This window comes from Penaeus chinensis, chromosome 21 (genome assembly GCF_019202785.1).
Source record: "Penaeus chinensis breed Huanghai No. 1 chromosome 21, ASM1920278v2, whole genome shotgun sequence".
NCBI lineage: Eukaryota > Metazoa > Arthropoda > Malacostraca > Decapoda > Penaeidae > Penaeus > Penaeus chinensis.
In genome coordinates, this window is record NC_061839.1 from 25,862,103 (window position 1) to 25,873,880 (window position 11,778).

At 35.2% G+C, this 11,778-nt stretch overlaps 1 protein-coding gene across 3 annotated transcripts in view; it reads right to left on the reverse strand.

Moving 5' to 3' along the window:
• Nucleotides 1–950: 950 nt before the first annotated feature.
• LOC125036537 overlaps nucleotides 951–11,778 on the reverse strand; it is a 25,511-nt gene continuing 14,683 nt past the window's right edge. For 2 of the 3 annotated variants that reach the window (XM_047629208.1, XM_047629209.1), the window contains exons 2-7: nucleotides 6,445–6,589; nucleotides 5,702–5,795; nucleotides 5,166–5,306; nucleotides 3,448–3,718; nucleotides 2,847–3,032; nucleotides 951–2,669 (exon numbers count right to left, since the gene is read on the reverse strand). In XM_047629208.1, the coding sequence (XP_047485164.1) occupies nucleotides 2,461–2,669; nucleotides 2,847–3,032; nucleotides 3,448–3,718; nucleotides 5,166–5,306; nucleotides 5,702–5,795; nucleotides 6,445–6,572 (1,029 nt within the window). In that variant the 5' untranslated portion in view covers nucleotides 6,573–6,589 and the 3' untranslated portion in view covers nucleotides 951–2,460. The remainder of the gene's footprint in view (nucleotides 2,670–2,846; nucleotides 3,033–3,447; nucleotides 3,719–5,165; nucleotides 5,307–5,701; nucleotides 5,796–6,444; nucleotides 6,590–11,778) is intronic. The other variant, XM_047629210.1, reaches the window with a different exon arrangement.

The window sequence follows — 11,778 nt, forward strand, 5'->3', positions numbered from 1 at the left end:
TCCTCCTCCTCCTCCTCCTCCTCCTCCTCCTCCTCTTATTTCTTCTCCTCTTTAACATTCCTCTTCCTCTCTCCTCTTTACCACCTCTTTCTCCCTTTTCTCTTTTTCCTCCTCCTCCTTCTCTTTTCTTCCTTCTCCTCCCCCTCCTTTATATATAACCCTTCTCTTTTTTCTCTTCTTTTTTCTCCTCCTTTTCATTCTTTTCTTTCTCCCTCTCATTTGCTTCCTCCCCCTCAGGTCAGCTTTATTTCAGTGTTATTGGTTACTTCTTCATTTTTATTAGTAATAAACACACATGAGAAAAAAAATAATGATGAGTTGCAGGCTGAGGTTCTTTAGGTGATTTTTGTCATGGCCACATGCGTAAATCTGATAGTATTTTCATAGTGGAAGATATTATGCTTGGATGAATTGTGTCCAGGTCTTCACAATGTAGTTATCATTTATTGTTTTAGATCATTACATATTAAGCTATCATCATTACTTTTACAATTATAATAGTACAAACATTTATTTATACAATATTGGGGGATTTACTAATTACAGATGTGACAGTTGCTCATTAGACAGTGAATCATAAATCCATTTAATGGATTGTTGAAGGAAGGATGGCATGTTGATTGATATATTTGGTATGCCTTTTGGAAGTTTTAAGATCATCTGATATTGTTTGTTATAAGCAAAATGTGTTCTAAGATAATATTTTACTTTCAAAATCAATATATTGACTAAATCATTCAGTGTCTGATTTTTTAGTTCATGTAATAATGGAACTATTCAGTACGTCACAACTTCTAGTAAATTTTCAGGTGATGAAATCACCCTGTGTTCCCTCAGTTTTCAAAGGGAAATAAAGAGGTTTGCATTTATTTGTTATTTAATTATCCTAAAACAGCCGAGTGTTTGTAAAATTTTTCAGAGAGGTTTGCTTGTCAAGATAAAATTCAGTGTAAGTTTGTATGATTTAATCATGATTATTAAGGACAGAATAGACTAGAGTTGCATTCTTGTATGGTATTACAGGAGAAATAATCCAATAGGACAAATGGATTATATATGGTAGACAAATATAGAAAGGTACTGAATGCATTTATATTTTTTGGGATGTCAGAGGACAATTTTTTACCTGGAATAAGAAGCATAGATGCTAGACCCAGAATTTTCAAAGCAAAGGTACTGGTGATCCCTTGCTAAGATTAGGTATGAACAGTTTCCCATAATGCTCTACTACGAAAAGAAAATCATGAATTAGACCATACCTAAATCATGCAACTAGTCATCATGTTAGCAGCATTTGAAAGACACTGAATTATTGAAATGCATTTGAACATGAAACCTACATGTTTTTTTTTTTTCTTTAATATAAAGTGTTATGCTATTAAATTGATTATTAACTAAATAACTAATGCAATGTTCATGTAAAGTCAAGTAATAAAAGAAAGGCACTTGTTTGTTTTTATTATAAAAAGACAACCCATTGTAGTGATAAGTTAGGATCACATCAAGGGCCAAGCACAAGCCCCAATTACTTCATAAACCGACTATATATAATATTTGGTAATTAAAAAATAACAGTACTGTTAACATTTTCAATAAACTTAATAATGAGGCAGGCTTTCGTGAAAGGCAATTACATATAACTTAATAAACATCACCTATTTGTTTAACTATATGGAGAACTTTAAAAGATTATAAGTACAATGTACAGCATGTATGAAATATGACTAATCTTTGGAAAGAGCATGAAATCTTTTTACAGGTTACTGACAGGGACTAAATGCTCCTGTAAGAAAGACAAATGATGATGATAAAAGTGATGATTGTATGATTTCATATTTCATATGCATGTGACAAATAATACAATAAACTCTAGCTAAGTCTGGTCTACAGCTCCAAAGGAGTCCCAGAAATGTTACTTTGGTTATCAGTATTAAACAATAAAATCAGGGGAGGTCCATTATTACTATGTAGTCATGATGCTTTTTATCAAATATGATTTTTATGTGCTGAAAAATTACTGATTTACTAGTCAGTATACAAAAAATACAAGATATATATTTTTTCTTACAAAAAAAGTTCCTATAGGACAGATAAATACAAGATCAATTAAAAAAAGATTGGCTAAACCCTGTATCAATATTTTAATGAGAGTGTGATTATTCATGTTTATATCCCATGTGTTAGCATTCTGACCCAGATACAGTGGAGACTGTATCTTTACTTAGACACATTTTGTACATTGGAAGTGGACAGAGAATCAGATATTCTTCATTTTATGAATAAATTACGCAAAACTACAGAGCAGGGTGTATACAGTGGGAGCTATCTCACATCTAAATTTCCCCAATTATGCACCTTACCAAAAAAAAAAATATATATATATATATTTCTTTAACTCAAAAAATTAAATATCTAGATGTGCCAGTCCCCAACTCAAGCTTGTGTTCCTCTCGGACCACTTTAAAACATATGGCAGATATACGGCTGACGGTGAGTGCAGCGCTGCTTGAGGAGGCCTATGCTAGCCACGCCTGCACAGCGTTGGTGGTTGCTCAGGCTGTTCTCTTGGTCGGTCCCCCAGTGAGAGGGCAACACAGGTTGGGCTGTCATGAGGAAGGCCCAGTCATCTTTGTTGAAGGCATCTGTGGCGCTGGTCCAGTAAGTAGTACCTGTTTTAATTGATACATTTATTTATTTATATATAAATGCTTATCGTATTGCTATGTTTGTAATTGTGTGGTAATGAATGTTTTCTGGAAAACATTTATTTTGAAGGAATAGCCACTATGCATTCATCTACAAGAAATGCACCATTCTTCGGCACCCTTCTTGCGCCCGTCACCCACCGTCGGCGAGGCGGGCCATGAGCAGGTCGTGCTGGGAGCCGGGCGGGTTGAGCGTCAGCAGGTGGCCTCCGCGACGCACGCACGACGCCACGGCCTCCGGGAAGGTGAGCTCCTCGACACCGAACCAGTAGCACCCGAGGCCGATCCTCTCCCAGTCGCCGCCGCACTCACCTGCCACATTTCCACCAGTGGAAATAATTGGACGATAATTTTCTTAGAGTATATTGCACACCTCCCATTGCCGTTGGTGGATGGGTTAAGCTTAAACACAATTTTGTGATTGTTCCTTCTAACAAAGCCTAATTGTTGTGCTTAGTATTTTGAAGACAATGAACGATGACTCTGATCATTGGTGATAGTATGCAATATCCAGATTGATTCAGTTTAGAAGCCAGTCTTTAATTTATTCTTGTTCCCAAAACGTCGTCCACACTTCACTTCGTCTTTACTCAATCGTCATGCTAAAAAAACACGACATGCAGCAAATTCAAAACGAATATTACCCATACCGCTTACTCAACTTCAACTTTTCTCTGTATATCATTATGAAAAAAAAAAAAAAAAAAATCAAATGAATTCGTCTCGAGTAGCCCTATGTTACCTGTGTGTGTCGCCGGGTACACCGTTAAGGTGGGCGGGCGGGCAGCGGCAGCGATGGGCGGGCCAAGCAGATCCGGGAAGTGAGAAACCACCGACCGTTTCTCCAAAGTGCGGGTCGTATTCTCCACATTTCCGAGGCGGATGAGGGCGTCGGTGAGGCGGTTTTCCAAGCGGTCTATGATTTCCCTGGCAGCCGATAACTGTCCTTCCAGAGTGTTTTCCGCCTTCTTTTCCTGCTGCAGTCGCTCGATGCGCCGCCGTAGGAAGTCCACCTGAGCGGAAGAAAGCGTGAAGACAATACAAGTCCACAACACAAGTATAAAATAGTTTGGAAAATATTTAAGCAATACTGATATGGCCTTGCTTTAGGTGGAACTGAATATTTTTTTTCATCAGAACTGATAAGATTAGTTTTATGGGTGTGAAACCATCTATGAATTACTTAAAGATATGAATAGGTTAGAAATAATACAAATATATCATATACGCGGGATATCCACACTCGAAGTATCATTTAACTTCAACATAAGTAAAATACCATGCCAATCATCATTGTCTAAGCCCTCTAAGACCGCATTCATGGGAGCAAAACCATTTTCTCTCTATGAACAGTATCTTTCATACGGGCGCACGAGGTAAAAATAACGCGGTGTTAAATGCTGAATGAATGCTTGTGCCTCCAAGCGATGGCGCGGAAAACCACTCCCAGCTGTTGTGATTACTGAACAACAGTCGCGATCATTTTCGCGGAGATAATTTCGATGGAGAGGGGGAGAGAGAGAGAGAGAGAGAGAGAGAGAGAGAGAGAGAGAGAGAGAGAGAGAGAGAGAGAGAGAGAGAGAGAGAGAGAGAGAGAGAGAGAGAGAAGTGAGAGAAGTGAGAGAGAGAGAGAGAGAGAGAGTGAGTGAGTGAGTGAGTGAGTGAGTGAGTGAGTGAGTGAGTGAGTGAGTGAGTGAGTGAGCGAGTGAGCGAGTGAGCGAGTGAGCGAGTGAGCGAGTGAGCGAGTGAGCGAGTGAGCGAGTGAGCGAGTGAGCGAGTGAGCGAGTGAGCGAGTGAGCGAGTGAGCGAGTGAGCGAGTGAGCGAGTGAGCGAGTGAGCGAGTGAGCGAGTGAGTGAGTGAGTGAGTGAGTGAGTGAGTGAGTGAGTGAGTGAGTGAGTGAGTGTGTGTGTGAGGGTTGTGATTGAGTGAGCCACTGAGTGGGAGAAAAGAGAAGAGAGGAAAGAGAAAGAGAAGAGGAAAAAAATATAAAAAGAAAGAAAATGTCGAAAAAAAGAAAAAAGAAAAGAAAAACAAACAAAACAAGAGAGAAGAAAGAAGAGAAAAGAGAGAAGAGAAAAGAGAGAGAGAAATTTAAAAAATAGATAAAAAAAAGAACATTTCGAAAAAAAAGAAAAAAAAAAAAGAAAAAAGGGAAAATAGAGAAGACAGAAGAGAGAAGAGAGAAGAGAGGGGGGTGGCAGAGAGACTGGGATGCATAACTGATATATTATTATAAAACACACAGAAGGAATCCTGTTTTGTATCTCCCCTCCTACTGTCCAAACAGACGAGGCGTAAGGATGCGCGAGCTTGCAATTTTTGATAATCTTTTTAGCATACCAAGGACGTCTTCATAAAGCCATGTACAGATAATCACAACAAACTCAATATCGCACGCAACATTTATAGACAAGTAAAATCAATAAATAAATAAAAATACATCACGAAACCAAACTCACGTTGAAGGCGTGTTTGTTAAGTTTCGCCTCAATTTTCTTAGAAGATGAAGAGAGTTTCTGCACATTTTCACTGACGCCTTCTAAATCGTTGTCGTGGCGGCCCAGCTTGTAAAATACGTTGTTCAGCTTCAGTTCGTCCTCCTGAAATATCAGGATTTTTTTTCAGTATGAAAAGAGGATGAGTGAGGATAAGCAGCTGGAGTTGTTAGAAGATAATTAAATTTGATATTGCACAGAATGCCAAAGATTTTTAAATTCATACATCCGTCAATTTACAGAATTGATTCGTCAATACGATGAGCTTTTCTTAATAATACATATTTCTATTTTTAGAAAGTCGTAAGTCTTTGTAGAATCTTCAGTTTTAGCAATACAGCATAATCAGTACATAAAGGCAAATGAGAAAACTGTAAATAAGGGTCATAACAACAAGTATTTTGATATAAGTTTAAACCTAGCTGAAGTAACTAAACTGTCATCATACGAACCTTTGCGTGTACTCATCCATCCACGCTCACCTCGAGAAACGCACATACCTTGAGAGCTCTCGTCACATCGTTGAGCTTGACCATAAGGCCTTCGTGTCCTCGGCGCAAGTCCTCCAACATGGAACCGCTTCCACCGCTGTTCCTGTCGATGCAACCAGACTCGCAAAAGCTCTAGCGGTTCTCAGAGGGAATTGGAAGTTGCCTCATCAGGATATCAATTTAAAGTATATTTCATCTTATAATGTTTACTGGTTTAGCAATGATTAGTAATGGCTACATTTGTTAATATTTTCTGTCTTCCGATTTCTAGCGAAAATAGTCGCCTCTATTTAAAGATATCTATAAAGGGTTACAAATATTTAATTAGTTTCAGTAATATAATGTTATGAATATTTAATTAGCTTCATTAATATGCCATAAATATTTAATTAGCTTCATTAATATGTCATAAATATTTTATTAGCTTCATTAATATGTTATAAATATTTCATTAGCTTCAATAAATAATGTTTCAATAATATTTGTAATGAACAAGCATCCTTTGAGCGAGGTTAGATGTGATGCATCAGATCCGATTAACGTCTGTTACAATGCCATTACAGTTTTCTGAGAAGTAACTGGATGTCCAGTCCCCGTCATTTATATTAATACGTCGTAAATATCAATCGTTAAAAACACCGCCCAAATATATTTAAGGAGTAATTTTGTCAAAATAATGTGTCTGTGCATCAATGTATGTGTGGAAAAAAAATATGCATCTTTGTCTCCTGGACTACTTTCGCGGCACTTACCCGCCCGTCAAATAGTAATCAGTGCCCACAAAGTCGATGGGTTCGAGGCGCTGAACAAAAGCAGATCGAGGTCCCGTCGTCGCCTCGCTCAGGGCCGCCCACACCAGTATCAATACACACGGCCACATGGTGATAGCAGTGCAGTCTGGGGAAGAAAATAAATAGAACGGTTATGTACCCTGGATTGTGGTATTTTTATAGAAAAGGTCTTGTGGCAAAGATATAGGGAAGTAAACAGAAAAATGAAGAAGAAGAAGAAGAAGAAAGAGAGAGAGAGAGAGAGAGAGAGAGAGAGAGAGAGAGAGAGAGAGAGAGAGAGAGAGAGAGAGAGAGAGAGAGAGATGGTGTCTATATGTCATCAACCGGATTAATGAAAAGAAAAAAAATGTAATTTAGTGTATTTGGTGTATGATCTATTAGGTACTTCGAAATTCATAGTACGTTTTCTAAATGTAAACTGACTGATGTTCATTTTTCTATTTAAAGTATCATTTGTCCATTTAAAAATTATTATTGATTATTATCATCACTTCTTTTGAAAATACGAGATATTTTCAGGAACTGTAGTACAGTATTCATGTGGTTCCCATTTTCTTTTCTAAACGTTGTTAGATATAAAAAGACGCAAATCTTTTAAAAGGAAATTTCCATAACTTTCATTACGAGCCGGATTTTGTCGTCTGGTTTTCAACTCCTGTCCCGGATGCTAATATTGAAGGTCCAAATGGCTCAACCGAATCCTTTCAGAAGCGGGAACCGAAGACAGCCTTTTTGGGTTTACATTTTCATTCTTGCGTTTCATACTTATGTTGTATAATGTCCTATCATTTCCTTATTTTTCATATTCCCTGTGGAGACTACCTTATTTCTTTTTTACTAGCATGATTATGAACATTAAGAACTACATAATTTTCAACAACAATCTTCGCTGGGTATAAATAGAAATGATCATGAACATCTTCAGCTTTTAACCTAAACTCTAATCGCACAGAAGCAAGTAAATGACTAAGTAAATAACTATATTATTTTACGCCGCCACACGCTACATTAATTCTACCAACGTGACACTGACGGATTCCTTGTCTGGCCAGCGAGGACGAGGTGCAAAGCGGCCCTTATGATTACGGTCCCTTATTTGGTGGGGCTGGAGACATGGCAGAGCACCAAGGTTGTCATGCATAGTGTCAGCGTTGTCTCTATCCGCTATAATGGCGGCCTAGGTATCCAAATTAATATTGGTATTCCTATCAGTTTAATTATTTATGATTTTACTTGTTCGTTTCATGATTTCGCTTGTCCTCTTCATGATTTTGCCTGTTTCATGATTTTGCTTGTTCGTTTCCCCAGTTTAAGACTGATCCAAACATTTTAAAACAAATTAGGGTGTAAGGTTTATTATGAGGTTTGTCTGATAGTCTAACACATGCACACCATTTTATTTATTTATTAATTCGGGTAAGTGTGGTCGTTATAAAAGCTATCTGGCTGAAAGGCGTAATGACTGAAAATCCTTTGGACACCTGGTGATGTCGGGGGTTAGTATAGCTAACAACATCATGACCCAGCACATGCATTCACGTGCTGGCTCTGCATCGACTGACGTAAGAAGATCGACCCATCGTGCGATGCACAGCTAGCAACAATATCTACTAGCGTGTCAATAATTGCAGTAGCGAAGAGACAAAGAGAGAGAGAGACAGAAAAAAACATTCAAATGTCACACGGAAAAAAATGAAGATATGAGGACACTTGACATTTATATTTAAGCTGCGGTGAGACGTAGTTATTGAGGAATATGATAGGCCTCAAGACAAGGATTGCGAGACCGTAATAGGTGATATGGGTTTATACACGATAATTTAATGAAAAATAAGATCTTTCCGTCATTCATGGGAAGGTATAGACCCAGAAATCAAAATGCATTTCACAAACCCGATACAGTCACATAGATTAAATAAACCACAGCCACCGACAGTATAAGAAATAATTGTATTATCATTATTATGATTACCATTGTTATTATCATTATTGCTGTTATCATCATTATTGTTATTACTATCACTATTATTACTATTATCATTAATTTTATTGTTATTACTATTATTACTGTTATCATCCTTATTGTTATTACTATCACTGTTGTTACTATTATTATTATTATTATCATTATATTATAATTATTATTATTATCATTATAATCATTATTTTTATTAATTTTATTATTATTGTTATTGCCATTACCATTATTATCATTATTTTTGCTATTTTTTTCTTTATTATGTTATTATTGTTGTTTCTGTTATTGTTATAATAATTTTTTTGTTATTATTATTGTCATTATTTTATTTATTTATTTATTAATTATTATTATTATTATTATTATTATTATTATTATTATTATTATTATTATTATTATTATTATTATTATTACTATTATTATTATTATCATAATCATTATCATTATAATTATTACTATTATTATTATTGTTATTGTTATTATTATTATTATTATTATTATTATTATTATTATTATTATCGTTATTATCATTATTATTATTATTATTCTCATTATTATTACTATTATCATTATTAATGTTATTATTATTATTATCATTATTATTATCATTATATTTTTTATTATTGTTGTTATTGCTTTTATTATTATCGCTGTGGTTGTTTTTACCATTATCATTATCATCATTATCATCATCATCATTATTATTATTACCATTGTTGTTGTTTTTATCATCATTATAATTTTTCGTTATTATTATTATTTGTATTATTGTTATTATTTTTATAATTATTATCGTTATTATTTTTATAATTATTATCATTATTATTTTCCTTTTTATTATCAATATTTGTATCATTTTTATTATCAATATTTTTATCATTTTCTTAATCTTTATTATTATTATAATTATTATTATAATTATTATTATAATTATTATCATTCATTATCATTAAAACTTATTATTATTATCATTATTATTAATATCGTTATTGTCATCATCAATATTGTTATTATCATTATTATTATTATTATTATTGTTGTTATGCTTATCATTATTATAATTTCTGTTATTATTATTATTATAATCATTATTGCCATTATCATAATAATCATTATTATTATCATCATATTATTATTGCCATGATTATCATTATTATCATGAGTTTTTCATACTCATTTTTCTCATTATCATTACCATTATCATTATTATCATCACCATCCCTTCTTTCCGGGAATCACAACGTCCAGCCCAACACGCGGAAGGCAGTTGGTCCCACCTCGTAAAGGCGGAAGCATAAGGGGAGGATCTAAGGGTTGACGTCCTCACAGGGACAGGGGGGCGAGGGCATCCCACAACACACAACCTTCGCCTTCGGTTCCTAAGCACTTACGTCCCCGTCCCCTCTTTCGCCCAGGGCCTTCGTACTCGGGATGGGAAAGTGACGTTGTACGTGTATGATTGGCGATATAAGTCCGGCACGTGGGGGTTAATTCATTAGGGAGATCAGGCGGAGATTGCGTGTTCCGTCTCGGTGGTTGGGAAGGGGGAAGGGGAAAGGGGAGGGGTTGAGAGGGCGACGGGGTGAGGTGTAATCTGCAGGTTGGGGGGTGAAAAAAATGAAATAGGAGATTGTAGGTTTTCTGTGGCGTGCTTAAAGTCGTAAACCAGAGAGAAAGATTAACAAAAAAAAGAAAAAAAAAAGATAAAGAAAAAGAATATTTCATCATAGCATCTCCTTCATATGTCATTGGTTATACTGGACATACTGTATTTGCTGTATGTTATAAATATCATAAGTATATACATAATATAATCATTATCAAGATCTCATCATAGTATTAAAATCGGTATTCGAAAACCAAAGATAGGCAGCAGAAACTAATTCAACTATGGAGACGCTTAAATACCTGAAGATAAATGGTAAACAGGAAGAAGACAGAAGATTAAAGAAGAAAATAAGAGGAAGAGATAAAGGAATGAAAGATCATAAAAACACGAGGAGCGGATAAACGGTAAACAAGAAGATGAAGCAAAAAGGGGAAGAGAGGCATGAAAGATACGAATAAAAACGCGAGGAGAGGGAAATCTTCAAGGTTTCTTTTCAGTTAAAACCAAGTTCTTGACGGAGGATCCTGAACCTCGAGGCAAAGTGGTGGTCGTAAAATATTAATGTGTCACGTGATACCGATGACGTTGACTATTAAGGAGACGGATGATAATCAAAAAGGTTTTCGGGTTTGGTTCGGAAATGTTGAAATGTTGCACATGTTTAGTTAATGTAAACAAACAGAAAAAACTGATCTGAAATATTTCTTCCACAGGGAGCGTTATCGAACAATCAGGAGTTATGATAAGAAAGCACTTTGATAATTCTCAGATAAGGAATTTATTATATTTCCTCTTGGCAGTATTTTCAAACAAAGAATGCCTTTGTGTATTTTATAGCATATAATTATGATCTCCGAATGAAGATTTCCTTGTTATGTGTTTTATCGAGAAGAAGGGCTGTTTTATTTCATTCATACATTCATGTTTTGAAAGATTCTGGAAAATGAAAATGAACAAAAAGAATGACGGTGGTAATGAAAACACACACAATTTTTTTTTTTTTTTAATGATATTCTAGATTAATGGATTTAAAAGTTTATTTTTAGAAAAAAAAAAAGGCTATAACCCTGTCACCAAGCCAAATTATAAGATAACAAGCAGTATAAAAGATAGAAGACAGTTATGGAATAGGAGTAAATGGCAAGGAGTAAAGTCTACTATGCAAGATACGTTTTGTTGTTGTTTTTGCTGTTGTTACCGTTGTTGTTTTTGCTGTTGTTACCGTTGTTTTTGCTGTTGTTACCGTTGTTGTTTTAGTGTTTTGCTGTTAGTGATGTTATTTTGTTCCACTGTCATATAATATAATTTCCACATGCAAACAGTGATGGATCTATACGCAATATTCGATTTTTTAACATGTCATTCGCTTTATCGCTTGTATGAATCTGTTTAGCCAAAGAAACTAATGTTTGCTATTCTGAATGGTAGGCTAATGGACGGAACTGATCGTAGACTGTTTTCATTGGTTTTCGAAACGATCTTCGATTTTTTTGTGAGTGCGCTTGTGAGTTATTGATTTATGTTGACATGTGTGAAAGAAATGCTTATATTTTGTCTATATTCTAACTTCTCTCCTAACAGTAGTAATGAGAAGGAACAAACAGGAAAAAAAACAATTTGTTTGTCATATCTTATAGCCTATAAGAAAAGAATATAACCTTAAGAGATAGCTGCAAAACTTTGACACTTGGAGAATTTTTAGTTTCTA